The sequence below is a fragment of the Danio rerio genome, chromosome 2 (assembly GCF_052040795.2).
Source record: "Danio rerio strain M-AB ecotype USA chromosome 2, GRCz13ab, whole genome shotgun sequence".
Classification (NCBI taxonomy): domain Eukaryota; kingdom Metazoa; phylum Chordata; class Actinopteri; order Cypriniformes; family Danionidae; genus Danio; species Danio rerio.
Window position 1 is genome coordinate 28,608,356 of NC_141022.1, and position 26,071 is coordinate 28,634,426.

At 35.9% G+C, this 26,071-nt stretch overlaps 2 protein-coding genes across 10 annotated transcripts; one reads left to right on the forward strand and one right to left on the reverse strand.

Moving 5' to 3' along the window:
* The first annotated feature begins 464 nt into the window (after positions 1-464).
* gyg1a (glycogenin 1a) lies at positions 465-8,408 on the forward strand. 2 transcript variants are annotated; one of them, NM_213510.1, is given in 7 exon segments: positions 465-537; positions 2,573-2,708; positions 3,147-3,321; positions 3,399-3,561; positions 4,891-5,017; positions 6,117-6,333; positions 6,714-8,408. In NM_213510.1, coding segments are annotated over 7 exon segments (990 nt in total). In that variant the 5' UTR covers positions 465-530; the 3' UTR covers positions 6,879-8,408.
* On the reverse strand, positions 7,626-25,153 carry hltf (helicase-like transcription factor). 8 transcript variants are annotated; one of them, XM_087240843.1, is made up of 25 exons: positions 24,999-25,153; positions 24,715-24,768; positions 24,394-24,551; positions 22,306-22,472; positions 22,028-22,155; positions 21,861-21,943; positions 20,210-20,281; positions 19,946-20,137; positions 19,793-19,867; positions 19,633-19,681; positions 19,431-19,529; positions 19,023-19,061; positions 18,856-18,948; positions 18,687-18,766; positions 18,405-18,548; positions 17,287-17,425; positions 15,574-15,709; positions 15,307-15,486; positions 15,116-15,228; positions 13,502-13,683; positions 13,309-13,428; positions 11,161-11,273; positions 10,899-11,079; positions 10,698-10,778; positions 7,626-7,832 (listed from the first exon to the last, which is right to left on the reverse strand). In XM_087240843.1, the coding sequence occupies exons 2-25, from the start codon at positions 24,764-24,766 to the stop codon at positions 7,686-7,688; spliced, it is 2,823 nt and encodes a 940-aa protein (XP_087096969.1). In that variant the 5' UTR covers positions 24,767-24,768; positions 24,999-25,153; the 3' UTR covers positions 7,626-7,685. The 8 variants fall into 8 exon arrangements, with proteins under 8 accessions (XP_087096969.1, XP_087096967.1, XP_087096970.1 ...); XM_087240841.1 differs by having other exon boundaries at positions 18,856-18,951; XM_087240844.1 differs by having other exon boundaries at positions 24,715-24,811.
* Positions 25,154-26,071: the final 918 nt, after the last annotated feature.

A 26,071-nucleotide genomic window follows, 5' to 3' on the forward strand; every position in this document is an offset into this window, starting at 1 on the left:
CATTTTTCTCTATATAATGTGCAGTAGTGGGAATGAAAATATATAGATGTGCTAAGTAGTGTCTTTTAACACCAAATCATCAATGAAATGAGATGACTTGTTACACAAATGAGGAGGTGTATTTGAAGAGTTCAAAATAGATAACTCAGTTTTTATTTGTTTTTATAAATAATTTTAGCGGGCATAAAAAGTTAATTAGCAAACAACAACAACAAAAATGTAAATTAATAATCTATAAACAATATTAGTTTTCATTTGAACATTACAACATTTTTAAATGTCGAATTATATTTTAAAGGTATTTTTATTCCATAATTATTTCATTAATTCCATGCAATAAATGTGAGTTTTGTACCAAAAAAAAATCTTCGTCATGAAGTGAGGGGGGCGTGTCTGTTGTCAGCTGTCACGTGACCGTGTAAAGTCATGTCACTATAAATCCACTGACAGAGCACGTCCACTTTCTCTCCCAGCGTTTCAAGCCGAGGCCTCCTATTCGGTTCGGTTCGGTTTGACGGTTTACGTGAGCCATGGCAGGTAAGCAATGTCATCAACATCTCATGTTGTTTGTGTTTCAAAATTTAAAAACATCGTAAACTGCTGCGTTTGCTCTGGTATCTGCACTCGGTCTCGAGCACGCGCTGCTCCGAAGGTCGCTGGACGCGCTGGATGTTACAGCTGACATTTAATTTCGGCGTTGTGTAGACTCTGCCGTCGTGTAATATGTTGTGATACTAATTGTTTAGCGGCTGCTCTGTGGTTTAACGGGGCCTAGTCTCATCTCACATGCGGAGCAACTGTTTGATGCGCTGTTTACAGTACCGTTCAGTGGCCTTGCATTGAGGAAGAGCTGCCTTTAGTTTGTCACTTCATCCCGGTGTAGTGGCGTTAAGTGCGGCCGTGCAGTCGAGAATCGGTTTGGCACAAACGCGTCTTCTGGTCAGCTGTGTTCAGTTACATTGATTTACGTTTTACTACACTAGTGTGTTAGATTTAAAATGGCTTCAAACATTTACTAATGGTCATTGGACCACATAACAGAAGTTAACAGTTTTTAAACCTCACTAGAAGTTTCAATGCCTTCTAGGCTCCATCTATTTTTTTTATTTTTGAAATATTGCTATTTTGTGATGAAGGTTTAATGAAATGCATGTTTATCTGAATTGTATGTATCTGATATTTATGAAGTTGATTGGCTTGAATTTCCTTAAGGAATCTAATGTGCTCTTCTAATTGTTAAATATAACTCCTAAGCTCCTGGAAAAACTTTATTTTTTACTCTGATCTGGCAACTTTTAAAGTCGCTATATATATATTAAGTAATTTTCAAGAGGAAATTAGCCAGCATCCCTACAGGTACAGAGTTTAACGCAAGGTCTAGCTGAACACATGTGATGCTAGCTGCTCATTCAGTAATGTTTTTAGTACACCATATTTGCTTGTACTTCTAATTGTTTGGTGTAGTTAGCTGTAGGAATACTTAAACGCACAAGGTGCTCAATTTTCTGCCAAGGCGTATGTTTTAAGTTGTTACAATTTAACAAACTTGACCTGCCTCAAGCAGCATCACCTAAATTATTAGTAAATGTCTTTGAAGACTTGGAGTTTGGCCATGTGCCTCAGCCATAGTTACACTGGTATGAGCATCTAAATCTGCAGTGTATTTCAGCAGATGATTGGATTAAGCTAATATCATACAGCAAGATAAAGGCATTGGGTAACACAAACACTTAGCTTGTAAAATTTAAAACAAATTAAAGAAGTTGCCCTCACATGAAAGCTTGGCTAATTTAAGTTTTTATTTATTTTAGCATTAAAGAAAATACTCGGTCACTCAAGTGAAATTGTAAAAATTGCTGATGCATTCACCAATGCACCACTAGGTCTGGAGTAATAAAATGAAGAAGTTTGCAACTTGTGTTCCACTTGCAACATGTCTAACTTGTTGATGACCGTAATTGCAAGCTGATCATGGCCAGAGTCTTCAAGTAAATTATAAAATTTCATTGTCAACACAGTTTGGCATTGACAAGTATAGTATTCAATAAAATTACATTTGAGACTATTTGATTGTGACCTAAAGCTACATCTGAATAAACTTGCATCAGATGTCATGCGTATTTGTGAAGGGTGATTAATGCTGGCATCACCTATGGTCCGTTTGGCAATGTTCAAAATTTGCCACTTCAGCAAATGGTCAAGCTGAGTCTTAGCAAAATTTAATAAACTTTTGCCCCCCACTGCTTTCCATACATCTACAGCATTGCTAATCTGAGATTGCAACAATTGGTTAATGACAATTTGCTTTTTAAATTGTCAGCAGAAATTTGAAGGTCTTGCCCTTTGCAGAAGGTGACAATTTTGATTAACATCCACACTTTTATTAGTCTGGAAAAATGTAATCCTCTGGGTTAAACAAACTAAAAAGTTCCAGTACTGTTATAAAAAAAATCACCCCTCCTTAGGGTGACAAATGGCTGGGCTAAAATGTTTGAAATTATTTTCATCTATGGTATAAAGATTCTACAGATATTAAAATATTTGATAATGGTGTGTTTGTATGCTATTGCAGACCAGGCTTTTGTCACCCTTGCTACAACTGACAAGTATGCCAAAGGAGCAATGGTACTTGGCAAGTCTTTGAGGAACCACAACACATCGAAGAAACTAGTGGCCTTGATTGGCCCCCATGTCTCTGAACCCTCCAGGTAAAGTGTTTTTGAAGCACGGGCAAATTACAGTAGTTTTCAGTTGTAGTACTGGCGTTGATTCAGATCATTAGCAGAGACTGAGACCTGTAATGGAGATGGACAAAAGAGGCCTTCCAAACATGCAGTGTTAGTGGTCCTCCAGGAACGTGGTTGAGAAACACTGTTTTAGTACATGTAGATGTGCACATTTTGACTCTGATTTATACATGCAGTATACTGTTACAAATCAATAATTTGTAGACTTCCGATGTTCATGAAGTCTGGCTGTTGTGGCTTCCATGTTGACATGGTCAAATTCTTGGAACCAAGTTTCGCTTGTTTAAATTGACAATTTTTAAAGATTAAATTATATTTTTTTAGTCCCATTGTTTTCCATGCTACAGAGTGTGATCTATAGATCAATCAGTCTGACTTTGCTCTGTGTGCTCATTGTAGAGCAGTGCTTCATAAAATCTATGATGAAGTCAGGCTGGTGGATGTGCTGGACAGTCGGGATGCTGCACACTTGGCCATGATGAAGAGACCTGACCTGGGTGTCACATTCACCAAACTCCACTGCTGGACTCTTACAGATTACTCCAAATGTGTCTTTATGGATGCAGATACTCTAGTGAGTGCCTTCAGTGTTGGTTGTAATGGCTTTGTGATCTTTTACAGATTTTCATTAATATGTTTGATTTTCTCCAGGTTTTGTCTAACATTGATGAATTATTTGAGAGAGAGGAGCTTTCTGCTGCACCAGATCCTGGCTGGCCTGATTGCTTCAACTCTGGTGTGTTTGTCTTCCGCCCCTCCAATGAGACTTATGGGAAACTCATCACCGCCTGTTCAGAGGGTGGCAGCTTTGATGGCAAGTGACCTTTTTTAGATTTGGTAAAGAAGCTATGGGTGGAGCTTCTTAAATTTTGGGTTTGCAAAACTGGGTTGCATAATGATCCCCCCCCCGGGCTGTGAAAGTTACACAAACTTGCTGGTGCTCAACATGGCCATGACTAAGTTCTTTATTAGTCCTGTAGCCTGAGCACAAGGTGGCTCTGTGATATCCCTTTTTTTTTTGTGGGGTGCACCGCTATACCCCAGGGAGTTTATTCCTGGGAATAAAGTAAACAAAGGCTTCTTAAATGAGACCACTCCTAGTACCTTGTAAATTCACTTTTGCTTTCAATTTGATTTCTGTAGTTTTTTTATTTATTTTTATTAAATCTCCTAAACTTGCATGGGAGTGAGAAGTGTTCAAACACCAGTGATCACAAGATTCATTTAAAAGAGAATTAATACCAGGAGGAACCCATAATACCACCTGTGATCATATATACATAATTTTTTTTTCCCCTCAATTGAAATTAAGACATTTTAATGGAATCAATTACATTCCTAATCCATATAAAGTAATTTTTTTTAAACCAAGACTTATTATTTATTTATTAAATTCAAATATGGTTTGCCTTCATATTTGGTGTGCTTTTATGCATGTTAAATTGCTGTATTTATATGGTGCTCTAAAATCCATGAAATTTGGCAACACTGTGTACTAACCGCAAATAGTTTCTATTAAAAGAAAAGTCTCATAATGAAGCGAAGGCCTTGAGCTTGCCCTTCATCATACTCCCTGATCACAATCAAAGTGCTATTCAATCAAACCCAAAGCTAGTTTTATTGCTAGTTTGGAGTAGAGCTATAAGCCAGCTCTGATACTTAAAACATCTGGACAGTTGTGACTGTTCTTTGCTTGGTGAACCTGCTTTGGCACAAAACCTGGTGAATCCAACATGCTTGTGCAACTCATTGTCATTGTTTTTTTTTTCAAGCTAGGCTTTGGCTCTGACTTTGAACAGCACTCAATGCCTTGATGCAAAAGTCTTGTTGTAATGTATAGGTGCTTTTTCCACATGTAACATAAGCCTACTATTCACTGATATCTATCTGAGGTCAGCTGAACCCAGGTCAGTTTTCTTTGCTCGCATGCCCTTTTTAAAGCAAGGGTTAAGGTTAAACAAACAGCAAAACAAGTGTGTCCCGAAGCAATGTTGTATGCATTCCCTTCACCAAACCCTCAGTTTGCTCAACCTCTGATTGCTTCAACCCTCTGTAAATATTTTTCATAGCACAGCAGAGCACCAGAAACATCTCAACCGGAGGACTACTATTTCTCAGTTTGTTTTTGATGTTTTTTCATCAGGTGGGGATCAGGGTGTCCTCAACAGCTTCTTCAGTGATTGGGCAACAGCAGACATTTCAAAACACCTTCCGTTCATCTACAACCTCAGCAGCATCGCCATCTACACTTATCTCCCAGCATTCAAGCAGTAAGAGAAATGTTAACATGCCAGATTCAGTTTTGTGCTGTTGATTCCTCATAGAATTGATACTAATTCTCATTTTGTTTTGTAATTGTGGACCGCAATTTCAATGCAGTCAACTCCTGTAATTTGTGATTTTTTTTTCATTTTGTGCAGGCTGATGTGCTTCTTTGGGGGAAAAAAATTAACTAAAACAGGTCTTTAGGCTCTAAAAGCGTTCAGTACTTGAAGCTTTTAAGTGCAGTTTAAATGGTTCTATAATTCATTCTAGCAAAAAAAAAAGGCTTTTCAATTTTTAAACTATAGTATCTGTTGTGGTTGGGGGAAAAGTGTTTGAGAACCATTCAGCAAACAAGTTAATCACATTTACACTTAACACATGGTTCCAAAGTTGGGGCAGAACTTGAGTGTTTCAGAGCAAGTGTTTTTAGGATTTAGTTCCTGATTTAATTGGTTTAAGTTATTGATTCACAACTTAACGCAGTCACTTGATTCATTAAACATAGCTGATTCATTTAGAAATGAAGTATTTGGTTCATGTCTGCGACATTTGAGGGTTTGTCATTTATCCATAAATGGCCTAATTTGGACGAGGAGTCTGCACAAATACAATCAATTTTATTTGTATAGTCGTTTAGTCACATTTTTCATTAATGTTGTAAATGCTAGTTTGTAAATATTTGTCTGCATCATAAAAGGTGCCAAGGTCAAATGAAAGCCTGTTTGTGTTGCTACGTTGTAACAAGAGCTGAAAACGGCACCAGAAATCTTTTCTGTTCTTTGCTTTGCACTGCAACTTCCTCCCAATCCAAAATAGAGGAGGCTATTTTAGGGTCTTTACACAGAGCCTAAATGTCATTTTGAATAGTTTGCTACATGATCTATTTTCCATTACCAACATGTGAGCTTAGTCAAGCTCTGATTTAGATGTACTTTTTATTGGACGTTTTTAGGATGCCATCAAATGCCCAAAACAATTTAAGGGAGTATCAAATTTGACCCATTTGGCTGATCTCTCTTTAGAACTTCCGATTGGCCAGTGTTTTGGATTTTCTAAATCCTTGTAATTTTGGCGGAACGATCTGATCATTCCTTGTTCCTCTAGATACGGCCATGATGCCAAGGTAGTTCATTTCCTTGGCAAAGTCAAACCATGGGATTACAGTTTTGACACCGCAAGCAAAACGGTCAAGGGACAGTCCCACGATGCTGATATGCACCCCAACTACCTGCTGCAGTGGTGGGAGCTGTTCAGTTCTTCAGTGTTGGCTCTCATGAAGGAGGAGTACGGGGACCAACCCTTCTATTCTGGTTGCACAGAGGTGAGCAGAGCTTTCACGGCTCCACACTGCCAGTCATAGAGGCAAAATGTGGAAATGAGGACTATGACTAGTTCTGTCTTGTGTAAGGATTTCTTATACAAGAAAACAGAATTAGAATGATTTATTTTTAAATGCACACTGTTGCATATTTTATTTGGTGTGAAAAACCATACAGTGAACTTGGCTAGTACATTAAGAGATATTTGCAGTTTATACATGTAATATGAATTTTTTTTAAATTGCTGCTTAGTTTATTTGGTGCAATGTTTTTATTTAATTTTTTATTAATGTAAATGCTGCTAGTACGACAGACAAGATTGCAAAGAATTCGAATTCCACAGTTTCTGATATTTGCTTTTGATTTTGATTTGCCCCCTCAGGGTGATATCCATGTTGACGTGGGTCAGATGCACTTATCCCATCCCCCTTCACCTCCGATGTCGTCTCAGGAGCGGAAGCAGAAGTGGGAACAGGGTCAAGCGGACTACATGGGAATGGACTCTTTTGACAACATAGAGAAAAAGCTAGATTCCTTCCTTAAGTGAGATGTAGACAATCAGATCTAGTTTTGTACTGGAGTATGTATGTATGTACAGTCCATAAAACATTTGGAGAAAGAAATTATTGTGCATTTTGATTTTTCTACCGTCCAAATCATCTATGCAGCCCTATGCACTTAACCTTTACCATACTGTGGTCTGTTTGCACCAGACATTGACACAATGTTTCTGATCTCGCTGAACAATACACTACTGTTATCTTTCTCTTGTTCATCATGCCATAACATGATTATGGTCTCACAACATTCAGGTCTTACCTCCTTATTTGCCTTTGTTTTTGAAAGATCAGAAACATTGAGGGGGAAAAAAAAATAAAGCAAACAATATAATTCCCTTTTTTTTTTTATTTATTTATTTTTTTTTTAAACGTCCCAAATATAAATTGGGCAACCAAAACTGTTCACTTATCTTCTGGCCACCTTTGCAAAGACCTTGTTTACAAAACAACTAGTGTGCTGCAAACTTGCTTAACTGATAACTCTGATACACATCAGCAACTCTCTTATTGTGTGATTCTAAGATCACTCTGCATGCTTACTCCTGTACCAGTGACAAGGGTTTTTCTACACCTGGTTACAGCTAATAGTTATATTGTAGTTGACTGTAACCTTCCTGTTACTTTCCCCCACACTTGTAACATCTGAAATTAATAATCTACCAAAAAGAGTCCCATAAACTCAGATAATCCTGTTGACAAACTGCATATAAAGTAGTGTTAAAAAAAAACAAGTCTTTTTTTTTAAAGGATTTGCTTTAATAAACGACTGAACTTCACTAATGTTAGCAGGAAAACTAAAGCTCCATGAGTGCTCGAATATCATCTATCCGGGCCTGTTTTGCATCCTGTGAGTTTTTCACTCCAAAAGCTTTATCCACCAGCTCTTGCTTCTTTTTCTGAATCTTCACCATGTTCTCCTCCACTGAGTCCTTCACGATAAACTAAACAACAGAAAACAGGAAAGTTTCATTTTAAAATGACGTGGCTTAAATTGAACAGTATATGGTCTGATATGACTAATGCTGACTTTTTAACTGTAAATGACAAACTATGGCTGATTGACTAAAACCTTAATTTCCTAAGTAGAGCTACATATAAGCTCTTAATGACAGTAATCATCTGCTGTTTAATTTCTGTTCATGTCATCTTAAGGGAAAACACTGTGACAAATCAGCTGGATGTGTGACTGTTGTAATCAGGACGCACATCAGTACTTGATTTAAAACACCTGAAAGTATTGCTGAACACGCCTACTTTGAATGGAAGACCATTATTTATTTTTATATTTCAGTCTGGTTGCCATAAATTCTTTTGTTGCACTGGTGGATTTGGCTGTAAGCAATAATTTGTATTTGAAGTATTTTATATTTTAAAATGATTTGTCCTTCGATCTCCTTTTACCTCAAACCCACTGGCAGTCATCAATTGTCCTATATTGTGTAGACATTGATGTCACAGAATGAGCTTTTCTCCCATGTTGCAGTGTACGATTTCAATAAAGAAGCATTTTCCCCTCACTTTGGCAGCATTGTGGTGTGTGTGTGTGTGATATTTTTTACATGACTCTGGAATACCTAATTCTGATTGGTCAATTTGATTGGTTCTGATTCACAAACTAACAGGCTCATGCAAGTGCTGTGAATCAACTTGATCATTAGTCAACACATTCATATCCACTTTTAGTTGTTAGTGTAGGTTGCATGCAGCCGTTTCTTTCGGCTTTATATTTAATTCATAATTCATTTACGTTTAGGTTATTGTAAGTTATTACAGCCCAGATCAATGTTTTTGCGTCTAATTGTTTAGTTTGTTGCAAGTAGCTGTGTAATAACTGGGATAATGTACATCTAGGTGTTTTTTTTTTTTTTTTTTTTTCAGAAAAAAGCCATTTTTTCTGCTTTGTGTCAGGCTGCTTATAATCCTGTGAGAACAATTGTCTAGATATACAATATTCCTTAACCCAGATTCAAACACGTTTACTACTAAAATTTTGTGACTTTTCCAGAACTTTCAAGTACATTTTCATGACGTATTGTCTACATTTACATAGTAAATATTCTAATTTGTTTTTATATCTATGTAAAATTGATTTAGATAATGTTTACGCAGCACCAACTATGTGAGCAAGTTTTTGGCCAAGGACAGAAAAGTAAAGACAACTAACCTATATTCAAGTTAAGGCTAACAATATATAATTTCAGCATCGATATTGCAATGTGTGCATCCGCAATAGTCACATCGCAGGATATGCAATGTTGAGATTATAGTTTAATCATAGTGGAGTTTAAAAAAAATTTCATTTCACCTTTCACTTGTTACAAACATTTAGGAGTTTTTTTTTTTTTTTTTTTAATGAACACAAAAAGAATATAATGGAATAATTCCAATAGTATTGAAACAAGTAAAGTGTAAGTAAACACTGAGTACATTTGAATCTTTGAGTAAACTATCCCTGTGACTGAGTGAACATTTCAATATTTCAAATGTTAAAACATCCAGCCACAATTTTTTTTGTAACTTTAATAAAGATTAAATTATATACAGTGAAGATCATACAATGTTGATTATTCAATTTCTGTACTGGAATATTGAATAGCTGAAAAGTATAATTCACTTTTATGTTTACTATACTTTATTTATCTATGCTTGTATTTATTTGTTATATTGTTCAAATCACTCCTCTTCAAAATCCCCCCAATCAATCCACCTAAACCTGTTAAATCATTTGGTGAAAGTGTATACACATCGCAATATACAGTATATCACAGAAATACAAAATACTGTAATGTCAGATTTTTCCAAAGTTGCGCAGCCCTAATTCAACCATGCAGATATTTGTTCAACTAATTTCCATAATTTTTCCAAAACTTTGTGTTTTTTTTTTTTTTTCAAAACTTTTCCAGGCCTGGAAAATGTCATGTCAAAATTCCATGACTTTTCCAGGTCTTCCATGTCCGTATGAACCCTGCTTACATGACAACTGATGACACAAGCCTGCTGTGTAGTGTGAGCACCACAGTGAAGAGAATGTAGTTTTGTCACTAGAATCCTGTACTATGAGAAAAGTCTATGAAAGTTTGACCCTTTATAGGTAACTCTTTGACACGAGTTAATAGGGGTCATTACAATACTTTTCAACTTTAATGTCTTTTTTTTTTTGTAAATAATATTGTAATCAATGTCAGTGAAGTTACCATATATTAGCAGGATACAGGTTAAATTGACTTATTGACACACTGGCTTACTCAATGTGTTCATGGTTATATGCAACACATTCTTAAAGAGATGTTTCAACACTCCAAAATAATGAAATTATCATTGTCATTCCAAACCTGTTGCTTCATTTTATTCCTTCGAACACAAACTAATTGATTTAGAATTCTTACTCAATGTTTTTCCCCCAGTACTCAACTAAAGTATAGTCATCAATATTCATTTTAATATCCTCTGTTTTGAAAATGTAAAGTCCTACAGGTTTGGCATAACATGAGGATGAGTAAATGATGATACATTTTCATTTTTAGGTGGACGATTCCTTCAATACCATGACAGGAAACATCACACACTGTAAATATGTGTCAGTTTTCCCAAGTTGTAAACCTTTGATCAAAATTTTTACCAACAACTGCTAATAATAAAACTAGTAGTCATTGACTAAAGAGAAAGCCATTAACGTCTTGCTCTGTTACATTTGTCAGCACTTCTGTTTACCACTGAGAAAAACGCCAGACGCGAAATAATAGCTATTGGAATCAGCCGCTAACATTCCTCTGAGCGCCTGCCACAGCAGAAATCAAAGAGCGTACCTTAGTGATCACCACATCTCTGCTCTGGCCCAGTCTATGACATCTGTCTACACACTGATCTTCAGCCGCAGGATTCCAGGCCTGAACAAACAGCACATTACATCATGAACAAATCAGCTCTTTGACTTCCTTAGCCTCAATTCATTGCTCATTATAGATGTGTGAACACACTCAAACATTACTGGCTATCCCAGCACTCACAGGGTCCATCACGAAGACTTGGGAGGCTGCGGTCAGATTAAGCCCAACGCCTCCAGCTTTGAGTGATAGTAACATTATTGTGGGGCTTCCCGGAGTGGAGTCTTGAAAGTCCTCGATGGCCTTTGCTCTGGCCCTCTGGATCAGAGAGCCGTCCAGGCGAGTGAAAGAGAAGCCATATTCCCTGCAGACACAAGCAGCATCAACAAAGTCATGGCTGATTTCAGGCTGTAGTTTACCTTAATCTCCAGGATGAAGACTGTACCTTAAGGCGACCTCAAGAACATCTAGAAACCTGGTGAACTGAGAGACCACCATACTCTTGACAGTGGGATCTTCATTGCGGAGTTTCAACAGGTTGCTCATCAAAGCGAGCGCCTGCAAAAAGGAGAAGTAAAGTTCTGAAACATGGCTACTCATAATGACAACAAGCTTCAGAAAACAAACACAAAAAATTAAACAAGTCTATAATGCTTACCAGGGCAGCATTTTTAAATAAAAAAACACACACACACACAACACAAACACGCACGCACGCACACACACACACTTATTATTTTTCAAGACACTTCTATAAAGCTTAAAGTGACATTTAAAGGCTTAACTTGGTTAATCAGATTAACTAGGCAGGTTAGGGTAATTAGACAAGTTATTGTTATTTGCTCTGTAGACTGTTGAAAAAAAATATAGTTTAAAGGGGCTAATCATTTTTAATTTAAAATGGTTTAAAAAAAATAAAAACTTTTATTCTAGTCTAAATAAAACAAATAAGACTTTCTCCAGAAGAAAAAATATTATCAGACACAGAAAATTTCCTTGCCTTGTTAAACATTATTTGGGAAATATAAAAAAAATTAAGGGGGTTTAATAATTCTGATTTCAACTGTGTGTGTACACACACACACAGACACGCACGCGCACGCACACACACACAAGCCACTTTATTAGGTAAACTTTACTAGTACCAGGTTGGACCCCTTTTGCCTTCAGAACAGCCTTAATTCTTTGTGGCATAGATTCAAAAAGGTGCTGAAAATATTCCTCAGATATTCCTTACTCTTTTGGTCCATATTGACATGATGGCAACAAGCAGTTACTGCCGATTTGTTGGGTGCCCGTCCATTAAGCGAATGTCCCGTTCCACCACATCCCAAAGGTGCTCTGTTAAGAACTGGTGACTGTGGAGGTCATTTGAGTACTGTGAAGAAACCAGTCTGAGATGATTCGTGCTTTATGACATGGCGGGTTATCCTGCTGGAAGTAGCCATCAGAAGATTGGTACACTGTGGTCATAGAGGCATGGACATGGTCAGTAACAATACTCAGGTAGGCTGTGGCGTTGACACGATGCTCAGTTGGTACTAATGGGCCCAAAGTGTACCAAGAAAATATCCCCCACACCATTAAACCACCAGCCTGAACTGTTGATACAAGGCAGGATGGATCCGTGCTTTCATGTTGTTGACACCAAATTCTGACCCTAACATCCGAATGTCACAGCAGCAATCAAGACTCATCAGACCAGGCAACGTTTTTCCAATCTTCTTTTATCCAATTTTGGTGAGCCTGTGTGAATTGTAACCTCAGTTTTCTGTTCTAAGCTGACAGGAGAGGCACCTGATGTGGTCTTCTGCTGCTGTAGCCCATCCGCCTCAAGGTTGGACATGTTGTGAGTTAAGAGATGCTCTTCTGCATACCTCGGTTGTAACGAGTGGTTACTTGAATTACTGTTTGCTTTCTATCAGCTCAAACCAGTCTGATCATTCTCCTTTGACCTCTAGCATCAACAAGGCATTTGCGCCCACAGAACTGCCGCTTACTTGACATTTTCTCTTTTTAGACCATTCTGTGTAAACCCTTGAGATGGTTGTGTCTGAAAATCCAAGTAGATCATCAGTTTCTGAAATACTCAGACCAACCCGTTTGGCATCAACAGCCATGCCACGTTCAAAATCACTTTTCTTACCATTGCTAATACTCGGTTTGAACTGCAGCAGATCGTCTTGACCATGTCTATATGCCTAAAATTCATTGAGTTGCTGCCATGTGATTGGCTGATTAGAAATTTGCGTTAATGAGAAGTTGGACAGGTGTACCTAATAAAGTGGCCGGTGAGTGTCATAGAAAATAAATTTGCCACCTTCAAGTTTGTGAAGACAAAGCAAAGTACTATACATTTACGAATAGAAGTATACATTTTCACTTGCCTTGCATTATGATTCAGAGTAGAACATATTTTTGGGCATCACAACAACTTTTCCTCCTGTCCTTTTAACAATAATAAAGTTTTATCCTTGTTTTTATATCTTCAAAAATCATCCCTCCATAAATTTACAAAAAATTTATTTCAAGCAATCCCAACAATAAAAAAGAGTTAAGAGATCAGATAAATATTGACAAAAGTTGAGTTTACTTTGGAGCTGGATCTCCAGTTTTCTCCAGTGTCTGACCGAGTCTCCGCTTGTTCTCCAGGATACTCCACTAGTTCTTTGGTCTTGATCTGAGCTCGACACAGAGGACACTTGGCCTGCTCCTAAAAGACACAAACCATATAAAACACAGGAGAAGTCTTCAGAAAAGCTCAGAGATGATGAAGCAGTGCTGACCTTCTCCGAGCGGATGACCTCACAGATGCAGGGTCTGCAGAACACATGAGCACAGTAGGTGATGACGGGCTGACGGAGGGAGTCCAGACAGATGGCACACTCCTCATCTGAGCCCGAGTTCAGCACTAATGTGATCTTCTGGATCAAACGCTCCCGCAGCTCACTAGGCGTCCCAGGAACATCTAATGCACATTTAAAGCATTTGATTAAATAAAGATGGGGTTTTTAACCACTATGCACATGCAGCGGTAGTAGTAGTAGTTTTCTAAACAGTTGTGTTGTAAAGTTTGAAATGTTAACAATTCTTTTTACTAATAATGTTTGTTAAATGTTATTTAAACATTACTACAATGTTGTTTTGTCTTATGTAAAAGTACTTGTATGGTCTGTCTTAGGGTATGTCTATAGTTTAAGCATTTTTAGTATATCTATAGTTAGTAGTCAGTGCACTTACTCTTACATGCAGTTTTGTCCATATTTAAGATATTAATCGGAATCTAAATATCAGAATCGGAAAGCTTTATTGCCAGGTATGTTTACACATATGAACAGCTTTGTGTTCGTGACAGAGCTTCTACTGCACAACAGAATTACAGAGACAGGACAAAAAACAAATAATTAATATATTTTAAAAATAGAAGCAAGTAGTGAATGCAAATATACAAATTGTGCATATACAAGTGTATGTACAGATATATTTCAATATACAACATTATATGTGCAGCTGTAATGTGCAAACTGGCATGTAAAATATGTTTAATAAATATAAGTGTACATGTGTATAAAAAGTAGTGATGTTTGTTTTACAATTATCTATCATGTCAATTATTAACTATCATAATGTGTTCATAAGATGGATTGCCTAAGGGAAGAAACTGCGGGAAGAAATTGTTTCTTTTAATATGATTTTAACTGAAAACAATCTACAGTATTTTCCAGAACATACATCACATCTGAATACTATTTACAATACCAAAATTGCATTATGCCAATATTTTTAAAACATATATGTTTAATTCCCTGAATGGACTTTAACTCACTAAAATTTGAGTTTATATCTCACAATTCTATATCACAATTCTCACAAGTCTTATATGACAATTCTGCCATTATTGATCTGGATAAAGTTATCTATGGGTTTTACACACGGATGTACAGTATGCATGCTTGAAAATGCAGGAATAACTTTGAGGAAAAAAAATGCCCTTTTCTCTTTTTTTGTCAAAAGATTTGAGAGTTTTTGATCAAATTTATTTAAAAGCAGAGGTTCGGTTCTCCATTTAGATATTTAGCAGAAAATAATCAGAGGATGATTTAGGTAAAAATCATCAAAACACTGGCGGTGGCTGGTACCTCAAAAAATATTAGTAAGGAAAAAGTTAACAACTATTAAATCCACAATTTTATATATATATATACATATATATACATTTACTTAATCTTCTGTGTTAAGCTGCTATCTACATTGTAAAAGCGCTATAGAAATAAAGATGAATTGAATTATATCACTTTAATATATAAAATACAGCACATTTCATATATTAATGAGATGGACATAATGTTGGGAAAACATGGACAACTGAAAGCAACCAGTGGCTAATCTTTCCTTCATACCTGCCGCTGTGTAATTGCCCACCAGACTGGGGTGGCAGCAGCACTGTCTCAGACGCATCAAGATGGTCAACACATCAGCATAGTTTGCCATGAACGTTCCCTCTTGGAAATATCTGTGAAGACACAATTTTCAGACTTTAAACATGCTCTAATGTTAAAGATTTTAGAAGCTGTAACAAAACTACACACACCTGCCGACGATATTCTTGCCCTCCCCCTTGACTCGTTCATACTTTTCCCTCTCCATCCCAGAAAGAGTTACATACTGCACAAACACTCTCCGCTCTGGTAGCTGAACCAACGTCCGTCCGCCCACTTTACTGTTCTTAGTGCGTCTCAGTGTGATGCCCTTCACCAGCGCTTGCAAGTTCCTGATAACACATTCAAATGCTAGAGGAGTTCATTTAATTTGAGAGATTGGTAACATGTTATTTTGGATGCAGCATTTATGAACATACTTCAGCCCAACTCTGTCTCCCATGGTCACAGGCCTCTGAATGATTCTGCTCCACCACTCTTTCACATCAAACGGCTTCAGCTTCAAGAAAGACAGCAGCATGAACAGATCCTTCAGAGAGTTCTGAATGGGGGTTCCTGAAAGTCAAGATACAGATTAAAGAAGTGGCTGTCCAGGTGATGACCCCTCCAGGATTGGCAAATACCCTTTTAGTGTTATGATTATTAATACATTTGAATTTGTGTTTAAGAGACTAGATCAGGGGTCACCAAACACCAAACGGTGTACCATTCCGACAAGATGCCTACTAGAGAGCAAGACATCCTTGAAGTAGATAGGCATACTTTGTGTATGTGTTTTTTATGAGAGGAGACTTGTTGCTTAAGTAATCTTTTTAGATTTCAGATTTTGCTCTGAATTTTACGCACACATGTAAAGATTGTCTAATTTATCTACATGTATGATGCCGTTAGTAATGATATTTTAGAGGTTAATTGATGTGACTTTGAGACTGTATGAGAGCGGCCTACAAACAAACTCTGTGTGAGTGCTGAAGCTGGCTTCTGCTGTACTATTAACTGCAAATTATCTTCAGTAAACTTTCTGTGATGGATTTAATGGCTGACAGGTATTTGTCCATGTCGGGTCCTTGTGTTTCACTGTTGTTCATCTAACAATATCTAGATGGATGTCCTTCATAGGTACTAAGATTAATTATTTTTTTTCTGATTATTTACCCCCAAAAGATGTATGCGATTTATATTCTTCAGCTGACGAGGAAAACGTTTTGAGAGAAACATTTGAGGATTTTACTCCATTTAATTCAAGAGACTGCTCAACATACTCTATCAAAAATCAACATCTAGGCAGTTTTGAAGTAATCCACACAAACCCAGCTAACAAATAAGGAGCTTTGCAACTCATTTTGTTTAGAGGAAAAAACTAAACGAGTACCATCTAGTTCACAGCCTCTCAGCTGACATGAATTCTCTATATAGAGGAGTCAAAAGAACTGCCACATTGCTTACAAAGGAATCTGCAAATGTTACATAAGTACCCGTCATACTGTTGTTTTAGATGATTTTGAATTAAGAAGAAATCTCTTTGAATTACTCAACTAGAAATATTCTCATACACTAATGCAAAGATTGAGTGCATTTGGTCAAAGCACAAGACTTTTGGTCAAAGCACAACGTCCACACAAACAATGGTCTTGGTTCTTCCTTGACCTTCCCAGTCTGCATATTTTATGTGAGAGTTTGTGAACTAAACCATCACATATATATTGCAGAGCTGAAACAAGACTAGCAACTGTAGTCAAAAAGTATAACATTTAATTTTTTCAAAAAATTTGACAGCTGTGGACGTGTGTATTACTGTGACGCTGCATAAATCTGAATTTCCAACAGTCTATTCGCTGAGTTACATTCACTTGCATTAGACGGAGAAAAATACAAATTTCCCCTCGGCTGAAGAAAGTCATAAACACCTTAAATGGCATCGGACTGAGTAAATAATAATAATAATAATAATAATAATAATAATAATAATAATAATAATAAGGAATTTTATTATTTTTTGGTTAAAATTATTCCTTAAATAATCTGCCCTTTAGAAGCTATAAAAGGGCAAACCATGTCAATGAGGAAACTACCTAGGACTGAGACTGAGGGAGGAATCTGCCAACCTCCAGTGGTACTGTAAGTGAATGTACCTGACAGGATCCACCTGCGCTCTGACTGGAGCTCCAGTACAGCTTTGCTCTGAAGAGCGTTGGGGTTTCTGACAACGTGACCCTCATCCAGAACCACTCTCAGCCACTTCACATTATGCAAAGGACTGCTGGCTTTGTTCTGCAGAATGAGGGTTCAATTTAAAAAAGGTACATTATTAAAAAGTTGCTTATTTATTTCACCATGTCAAAAACTGGTCTTCTCTGGTCCTAAAATTCATTCCAAAAGCCAATCACCCTAAAATATTTTTTTACCCAAACCTGACATGCATGACTTCATTTTTTTTAAAGAATAACCAATGAAATTAGACACAAGTTCAACCACACTGCATTTCTATTCAAACCTGACCAGACAAAAAGGTTAGTGGAATTAATGTGTGGACAGCCTGGACACTATTGCAGCCTCATTACATTCTCTGCCAACAAGGTGGATTGTATATTGTAAATAGACACTGTGTTAAAATGTCCACTTGGAAAAAGTAAATTCACACTAACTAAGTTCATGACTGTTTAGGTGAGCCATTGAGACTGTCCCATGAACAGAAAAGAAAGTTGATTTAGCTGATAATCTGATTCTACTGAGTAGAGTTCAAAGTTTATGCATTTCTGTTCCCAATTCTTCTCCTTTTTCATCTGTACACAAGCATAAATGCATGGGTATTTAATGTTAGAAAAAATGTATAACGGCGTACAAATGAAAAAGGATGTAGTGTCTGTCAGCCTGGCATATTTGCCACAACATGCGTGTAGCTCATATTGGTTCCACAATCAAAATCAAGGCTTCTTTTTGGGACTTTTGAGGAAATCTTTACTGATCAGCAGGTCCATTTATTTTACAGTACATACCATTTAGTAATATCTTGTAATACACCGAGATGCAGATCCTGAAGTATCTGCCACTTTTCCACAAAGTAAAAATAACATAATAATGAGCCTTTTAAAAATGACACATCGCTATAAGCTTTATAGTAAAAGACAACTATTTTTGTGCAAATAGCACCCTGCCAAGTATTTATGCCAAATTTTATAAGCCTCCTGTCAGTTTTCTTCAGTTACTACTACCAACAACAGAAACAGCAAGACTGTTTAAATCCACTCACCCCGAAATCAGAGGAAAGCACGTTGTATGTTGTGAGAACCACATCTTGCTCTGACAAAAGGCTGACTGATCTATTGCGCTCAGAACCATAGTACAGGTACACTTTTACTGTGACATCTGTTCGGATATGTTGCTCAAACTGGTCCTGGATTGAGATGAAGCACAAATGAGAGCAATGCGAGTTAATGATCTTTTTAAAACAAATAAAAAATGTGTGTGTGTGTGTGTGTGTGTGTGTGTGTGTGTATGTGTTTGTTTCAATTAGCTGATTTTAAACACTCACCAGCCAGTTGCTAAGGACAGACAGTGGACATACAATTAAAGTGGCTCTGGCCACAGAGCCCGCACTGATTTCAGATGGTACTACAACACACAAAGCAGACTAATTGCTTTACACAATCTTGAAATCTCAGTAAATAATCTGAAGAAATTCTCATCAGCATTACACTCACCAGAGCTCTTCTTCACACACTTTTTTGAAGGCACAACCTGTGAGGAACTGCACTCTAGAGCGGCAGCGAATCCCACATCATCCAGCAGAACCACTGCTATGTATGTGAGAGCAAGATGAAGAAAATATATCAAGCATCAACTTACCAGAAAAAAAGGAAATAAGTACCTTTCTTGGTGTTGGCAGACTTTTTCTTTGTGGTTTTTGCTATAAGAAACACAAACCAATGTGAGATGAAAATAAAATCAATGCAAATTTGAACAATAACATTTGCACAAAAGTGTCAGTCGCATGCATAAACATAAATGAACATAAATGCATTTTGCAGGTCCCATAAAAAAAAGTCAGTAAAAAAAAAAAAAAGGGAGAGAAATTAACGAAAAACACATAATAATTTATTAAAAGTGACAAACAACTTCTACATTACTTTAAAAATGTATATAAATGTATATTAAATGTATTCACCAAATAAAACCTAAATATATACATAAAATAAAAAGATGTGTGTATCAAGGTTTACTAAATATATATTAGGCAATCTTTTTTTTTTTTTTTTTCAAAAATAGAGAAACCAACTTTTCTTCTGAGGTCCATTTTCCCTAACAGTGTCATCATGTCTTTTTAATGGGGATAAACCCATTGATTCCTGAGATTCTTCACTGTCTACACCTTTCTCTGTAAAAATAATAATAACAAAAAAAAACTTTTTAAATATAAATGAATAAAACCTAAACATTAAAACAGTTTTCTATTTCCAGATGATGGGCTACTTTCTTACCTTTGGAAGTTGCTTGCTTTCTCTTAGCAGAAGGCATGGATGGTCCTTTCTGAAAAGTGGTGTTTTTGATGTGATGCATCATTACATTTTGGCCAGTCTCACAGTAATTAGTTTCATTATTTCAACAAAACATGAAGAAATATGTTTATTTGCATCTTACACATTTTTCCAGTGGCAGAGGCTTCCCGTTGCGAAAATTCGAGACTATCAAGGCAATAGTGGTGAGGGTTTTCCCCTGAAACGCAGCACAACATTTGTGACTACACAAGCAGAGCTTACCGAGCACTAAAATAACAACATTCAGTCATCTGACCAGCCCCATATCATCAGCCAAAATCCCTCCAAGCACTTTCTCTGGTGGCTTCTTCACAGCAAAGTTAGTGAGAACATTAAAGTAGAGGCCTTTGTCCTCCTCCCAAAACGGGGGCAGATCATTGCTGTTTTCACGAGAGCTCATCCACGAGAGGGCCTGCTTCTGATGGGACAGCAGAGGAGTACATACTGCCTGTACAGTCAGACATGAACACATTAGTACATGACTGACAGTAAACAAAAACAACATTTAGTCCGTGCTCACCTCTGCTGGCTCCATTTCTTTCGTTTTATCTTCCATTAAATCATCAAATAGCTTGTCAAAGGCATTTTTCAGCTGATAAGATGGAACAAAATAAAGTTTTATTATTACTATTATTTTTAAACGTATTATTATTTTAAAAGGCATAGTATGTAAGTTTTTTTTTCTTATTAAAATATCTAATAGTGTTCTTTTCCTGACTTTTGTACTTAAGTTATCTTAAATGTTTCAAAGAACACTAAAATCCAAAGAAATAAGCAATTTTAACTAGTGACACGACCAGTGTCCTGTGTCGTCATGCTAGTGACATCATAAATTCTCCCATTTCCAGTTAGGTATTTTAGAAAACAGAGAAACGACCAAGATGCTTTAATGTGATCTTTGTTTTATTAGACTGCACAGAGCAGCGTTATAACACCCTAAACATATTTTATTTATGATAAAACTGTGCTGCTTCCTTCCCCATGTGATCTCGGACAGAAGAACCAGAAACAGTTCGCAGTGACATCAAAGTTCTGCTGATTTTGTGCCACTTGGTACTCATCTCTCATCAGCAATTGCTTCTGAGCTCTCGTTTTGCTTTCAGCCTTAAGGTCTTAGCATCTGAAGTCCAAAAAAAAGTCTAAAAAAATCTGAGGATTAATGCTGAATAATTTTGAGAGTATTACAACTAAAAACTTAATATTTGAAATAAAAATAATACCTTTTTAACTTTAATGTTTAATGCAAATTCAATTAAATCCACTTATTTGGTAAACAAAAGCAAGTCTCTCATATAATACTAAGACAAAAAATATTACTTCACAAACTGTATTGTAAATAAATTATATGAACATTTTTATATTAGTCAATAATATTATTGAAATTAATTTAAAATCTGAATAAATTTAAATTTACACAAGCAAATAAATACACTGATGGGCTAAAAATCTGCAGACTTCTGCGCACAGATTCCGTGTGGGCCTACCGAGGAGTAATAATTAATCTATTACTGCAATTCAAAGTCAATTCAAGTAGTGATGCTTTTGCTCCTACAGTTGCAGTCAAAACAAATCTCAGTTCAGTCAAAACACCTCTCAAAACACTTACTATGGATGCAAAAAATGGGCGGGGAAATAGAACCTGATGCTAATTTGTTTATTATGGACATAATTTATGGAGGCAGCGTGTAAATTTCCTTACCACAACGTGAGGTCATTTAAAATTTCAGACTCAGTGTGCAATGAACTTTACTCTGCTTCATACTACAATGATAATACTTTTTAAAATTTTTAGCTCATCCATGAAAATGTTTTCTGCAGGAGCCCATTAAGATGTAATAAAGACAACAAATCTCATGATCCCATGATTTCACACTCAGTCACAGGGTCATCAAACTACACCTTTGTATGTAGTAAATATGCATTATACATTATACTGTGCCTTTAATGTTTGATTATTTAAACATTTTTGCTGGTACTATGTCAGTATTTGAATGAAAGAAAGAAAGAAAGAAAGAAAGAAAGAAAGAAAGAAAGAAAGAAAGAAAGAAAGAAAGAAAGAAAGAAAGAAAGAAAGAAAGCTGAGAACCACTTATCTATATTTTACCATTTTAAAACATAAAAAAATGTATTAGCTTTTTATGACTAAAAGAAATGTGTCACAAAAAAAGTACCTCTTCAGCAGACAAAGGAATGGCAGATGGTTTTGGGGATAATCCAAGAAGATCTCTTCCCAGAGATGTTTGTGAAGAACCTCCTGCAAGAACAAAAAAAGGTCAATAGCACAAACATAAAGTGTTCAACAAAGAGCAATAACCAACAAATAAACTACTGAATGAACCTCTGAAGTCCAGATTGAAACCAAAGCCTATCATCAGATTATTCACAACCTCCCTGTTCTCCTCTTTACCCCAAAAGGTGAGAATCACTGGCATAGAGAACTTATTTTTCTCTCCGTAGGGCACAATCCTATTAAAAGATCAAATATAAAAGAAGCTGTTGCAATTGAATTACAAAAAGTCCATTTATTTAATTCATTTATTAAAAAACATTTTAAATAAACTTGAGAAATTGCTTTAAACGCGTGTAAAAAAATAAAATAAAAAAACAGCACAGTACCCCTCCACCCTGGCCAGTTTGTTGTCCATAATGTAGGCCATTGCAGCTGCCAGCTCTTTCTTGATGTGCCCCACCTGACTGCCATACACATTGGCAACCATCACTGCATTTCGGTCATAGGGATTGTGCGGCTCTCTCACCAAGGATACCATCTCTCCTTTATTGACCTGCGGCATGTGTCACAATCAAATATTTTTTTTATGAAACATAATCAGTCATATTAGATTCTATGTTTTTATTTTACCCCTAGAGGGCACTCTATACTGCATGGTGAGATGGGGTACTACATAGATCCCTTGTTTCTCTCAGGTGATGAAGGGGTAAGAGATATTGAGCAGGTTCAGATGGCGGGAGAATAAATTTGATATGTAAATAAGCCATGTTGTGCTGCAACATATAATTCTGATTTTGTTTTATCAATCGTCGTATCTTTATGCAAGGGGAACCTGACACAAGATGTACCTAGCTAGATGCCAACCCTTTCACAGATGAATTAATTGGCCAATTTTAAGAAAAAAATCATGTTAAGAAAAGGTCACAAAATGTTCTCAGATTAACAGAATAGTTCACCCAGAAATTAATTCTGTCATCATTTACTCAACCTCACTTGTTCCATAGCTTGTTTGAGTTTCTTCTGTTTAATAGAAAAGATACACTGAACACTTATTAACTTTCATAGAATGCTTTGATTCTATTATGGATGTAAGTGGCTGCCTTTTTTTCAACGTTCTTCAATCTTAATTTGTGTTCATCAGAAGAAATGTACAAATTCTTAAAACCACCTAAGTAAAAGAAAAGGGTGAGGAAATGTTTATTTTTGGGTGAACTATCATTGTAATATATGTTTTTTTTTCTGTTTCCACTTGCAGATTGTGTGGTTAATGTTAAAATAGACTGATACACTATCAAAAATAATTATATTAATTAGAATTATTGCTAACTCATGGAATCTTATTGTAAAGTAGGACTGCACAATATTAGAAAAATCTGATATTGCAATTTTCTTTTTTTTTTGCAATAAATATTGCGATATGAATATTTTCTGGGGAGTCTAGCATTATTCAGGTACAGAAATTAAAACAATCAAAATGCAAAAAAAATGCTTTTCTTAATTTGCTTTGTCTCATTTCTAGTCCAAATATCTAAAAATATTTAGATTAAGTAAATAATATTGTTTTGTTTTCAACTTCAGAAGAAATAATGAGTTCTTCCTCAAAACAAGACAATTATCTGCCATTGAAACCATTGAGGTGAGTAAAATAATCTTATTTTCTTGCTTTAAAATGTGGATAATTTGGAAAACAAGAAACAAGACAAAAATTCTAAGTGAGAATTTTTTTTCTTTTTTGCATAAATTACTTATAAATACAGTAATTAAATACAATTCTGTAGCTCTTGGTCAACTATAATTCAGACTCAAAATTGTATATATTGCGATGTGACTATTGCGGATATGCACATTGCGATATCGTTGCTGAAGCGACATATTGTGCAGTTCTATTGTAACAACTACCCAAAATTCTTGCAAGCAGGAATTGTCCAAGAACAAATAAATAAGTTTAAAAAGTGCAATATTTGCTTTATAGACAGAACCAGACAAAATGGTGTTAAAATGATAATAAAAATAATAATATAATAACTTGTAATAAAATGATTACTTTAAACAAATATAAACAAGTAAAGTCCTATTAAAAGCCTATTATCAAATACTGTATAATTTCATGGTAGTGGGATTATTAAATATAGCAGTGTTATTGGTTTTTTGTACAGATATCTGGACACACAAATCTGCATTGAGGTAAAGTTGGTTTTATATTTGTACATTCGAACTTTCTTCTCAGTAATATAATTTCAGAAAATTATTCTTTGCAAATTCTTAACAGGGAAATTATATTAGCAGCCAATGACTGTTAAAGTCCACTGTTGACAGTCAGTTAAATGGTGCTGTTTTGAAGTCATTCTTGCATGATATTTCAGACCGAATATTCAAAGCGTTAAGTTTTCACTGCTTAAAAATGAACAAATGTACAAATATAAAACCAACTTAACCGCAACATTTGATTTATTGTAAAATGCAACAATTCATACCGCTCCAGTGTAGTATCGCAAACCAACAATTAAGCCTTGAATTGAACCAAACAGAACATTCCCCTCTGCCTCCAGCTCCTGTCCTGCATCTTCTGTTAAGTTGGCAAGTTCTTGTGATAAGGTCATTGTGCTGCCCACGTCCATAAAATCTATGAAAGCTAATGGTGGATGACAAACAAGAAAACGTATATTAAACTTCTGTTCAAACTTAATGGGAAAAGTTTTTCAGTGTAACGTTAATTAATGTAATTTAGCATATAGTTGGGACCACTGATATGATAAATTAATATTCTCATATGTAGATATTTGTGTTTTTATCACCGTATCTTGGCGGGGTGCTGCTGGAGGCTGTTGAGCTGCTTGATGACTGCATGTCTGCAAATCACAACATAAACACCAAACTTCACTGAACCACGTCCTAACAACAAAAGCAACAGACAACAAACAATTAAAGAGCAAAGCCAATGTACCATAAAGCAGAATCAAGATACCAGTTACTTAACTTTACATATAATTCACAGTAAAACGTCTCCATTCAGCTAGAATGGCAAGCAAAGCTGTTATCGTGGATTAAGTTAAAATTATGAGCTGCAGGCCACACCCACCTCTTGAGCAAAGAGTCCTTTTCAGTAATATCTGACTGTAAATGAGGCCAACTGTAAATGCTGCATGGGCGATGAATATCGCTGCGCTCACGGGTTTATTGTAGGTCGGTTATCTAATTCTGAATACAAGTCTCGCTTTCGTGACGACAGTGAGTGGCGCGAGTGTTTTGAAACCACACGTCTATTTTCGGCGCCAGCAGTCATTCTACGTCATTGTCACATGAACCAATCAGGACCGACTGGTGGCGGTAAAACAAACTCAACAAAAGTCTTGTAAACATTGTTAATAATCTCTTTATTATTTATTGATAACATATCGCATACACAAACAAAAAAATGCTAAGTCATCTCTCACATTAATTGTTTTTTTTGTATCGATTTTTTGTATCGAACTGTTTTTTGTATCGAAAACAATATATTTATTTTTATTTACATTCGTTTATTTTGTAACATTGTTATATTCGTTTTTTATGAACACCTTTTATATTGTTTTGTATGTATGTTCCTCATGGTTTGTGCAATAATAATAAAAATCCCTCAAGGTTTACTCACCCGCCAAAAGAGAGAGAGAGAGAGAGAGAGAGAGAGAGAGAGAGAGAATGGCGGCGGTCGTCAATACAGAAATCCTTTGAATATTATTATTTTTTTAGTTTACTGATAATTGCACCATTTGTAAAAATGAGTGTGAAGACATTTGTCACTTGTTATTTCATACAATGTATCATCATTGTATTGGTATTGTACAGTAGCTTAAGTTCATATTACTTTTCCGATGTTAAAATGAGTTGTAATTTGCACCTCAAGGATGGTATTTGTTATTTCGAAAATCAAAACAAGTCGTTGAAAGCCACTATAAATTTCCATTCTATACTTGCTAGGAAATTTTACTTTCACAAACAGAGGTTTCGTTAAAAAAAACACAAACTCTTACAGGCTTCTTATGTGAAATAGAACATAATAAATTCAATTAGATTGATTGATAATAAGAAATGTACTTCTTTTTTGCGTAAACATGATGAAATCTTTCATGCTTGATTTTTTATCTTTTTATTGCATTATTATTATTATTTTTA

Coding starts and splice junctions, on each gene's coding strand:
- gyg1a (XM_087239176.1), top strand. CDS start 3,223: ATGATGAAGAGACCTGACCTGGGTGTCACATTCACCAAACTCCACTGC. Junction 3,322..3,398: donor TTATGGATGCAGATACTCTA/GTGAGTGCCTTC, acceptor GATTTTCTCCAG/GTTTTGTCTAACATTGATGA. Junction 6,334..6,713: donor TCTATTCTGGTTGCACAGAG/GTGAGCAGAGCT, acceptor TTGCCCCCTCAG/GGTGATATCCATGTTGACGT.
- hltf (XM_087240841.1), bottom strand. CDS start 24,766: ATGCAGTCATCAAGCAGCTCAACAGCCTCCAGCAGCACCCCGCCAAGA. Junction 20,282..21,860: donor TTCCTTTGTCTGCTGAAGAG/GTACTTTTTTTG, acceptor CCATCTTATCAG/CTGAAAAATGCCTTTGACAA. Junction 13,684..15,115: donor GGGCAATTACACAGCGGCAG/GTATGAAGGAAA, acceptor AATGTGCATTAG/ATGTTCCTGGGACGCCTAGT.